The 1091-nt window shown below is 43.4% G+C and overlaps 1 protein-coding gene across 1 annotated transcript in view; it reads right to left on the bottom strand.

Moving 5' to 3' along the window:
• Nucleotides 1-1091, bottom strand: part of slc7a9 (solute carrier family 7 member 9) — a 10134-nt gene that overhangs the window by 4382 nt on the left and 4661 nt on the right. Inside the window, exons 4-5 of the mRNA XM_005733408.1 lie at nt 297-422; nt 84-183 (exon numbers count right to left, since the gene is read on the bottom strand). Coding sequence (XP_005733465.1) covers nt 84-183; nt 297-422 — 226 coding nt within the window. The remainder of the gene's footprint in view (nt 1-83; nt 184-296; nt 423-1091) is intronic.

Genomic DNA, 1091 nt, shown 5'->3' with positions numbered 1-1091 from the left:
CCCCTTATTTGAATTCAGAAGAGCAGTACTCATCATATTATCACATATAGCCTGAGAAAGTATGAAACCAAGTAAATAATTACCATCCATCATAAGCCCAAAGCCCATTATAAAATGCAAGTCCAATTGCTCCAAAAGATGTTGCAGTGCCATCAAAAGCATTTGAAAAATTCTCTGTTTTTCCTAGACACAAATACATAATATACAATAATGTTAGTGGTTATACATTGGTTAACATTTATTAACACAAACATTTAAAGACAGAGTTGTATGTATAGATCTATAAGAAGACTGACCTTGTGCCAACAGAACGATTCCTGCTCCAACTATGACAAGAATGATTACAAGTTTGGCTGCAGTAAAGAAGTTCTGCACATAACTTGCCAGTTTGACACTCAAACAGTTGATGGATGTGATGATCACTGCAAAAAAACAGAAAATGTAATCATATATTTTCCCACCTATACATTTATAATTAAACACATTTTTCGAAGAAGACTTGGTATTAGGGGGTTAGTTTATCTGATAATTCTAAATTGACCAAAGGTGTGAATGTGAGTGCAAATGCACGTGGAGCAAGCAGCAGCAACTGTAGAGACTTCAGGACCAGACTGAGTATTGACATAGGTGTTGGAGAGGTTGTTGAGGGTCACTTTGTTGCTGCCCAATCATCTACTGGCGATGACGATATACTGGATGGGAGAGGGTGATGACCCTCGGGTCTTCCAAGCCACGCTGGAGGCATAACAGTGGCCTCCTGCAGAGTGAGCATCGTGACTACTGCCGCCGCTCTCTGGAAAGGATCAAATGAGCCTGCCGCTGGCCTTACGATAGAGCTTCAACGACATCTGCAGGGCCATCATGGATAACTTGGGCCTCTCCCCGGAAGACCATCATGAACGGTTTCGGGACAGTCAGATGAAGGTAGTGGAACAACTGTTCATGTGGTCCTGGAAACTGAATGACACAGCAGTGAGGTGGCTGTAGCCTAGGCCATCAGAGGGAAACCACCATGAACTGGTGGTTCTGCAGCAGTTCATTGAAGGGCTGCCCAGGGAAATGGCACGATGGGTCTGCTCCCATCGGTCAGC

This window comes from Pundamilia nyererei, unplaced genomic scaffold (assembly GCF_000239375.1).
Source record: "Pundamilia nyererei isolate P.nyererei 1_Seehausen unplaced genomic scaffold, PunNye1.0 scaffold00051, whole genome shotgun sequence".
Taxonomy (NCBI): domain Eukaryota; kingdom Metazoa; phylum Chordata; class Actinopteri; order Cichliformes; family Cichlidae; genus Pundamilia; species Pundamilia nyererei.
This window is presented reverse-complemented; position numbering and strand designations above follow the sequence as displayed.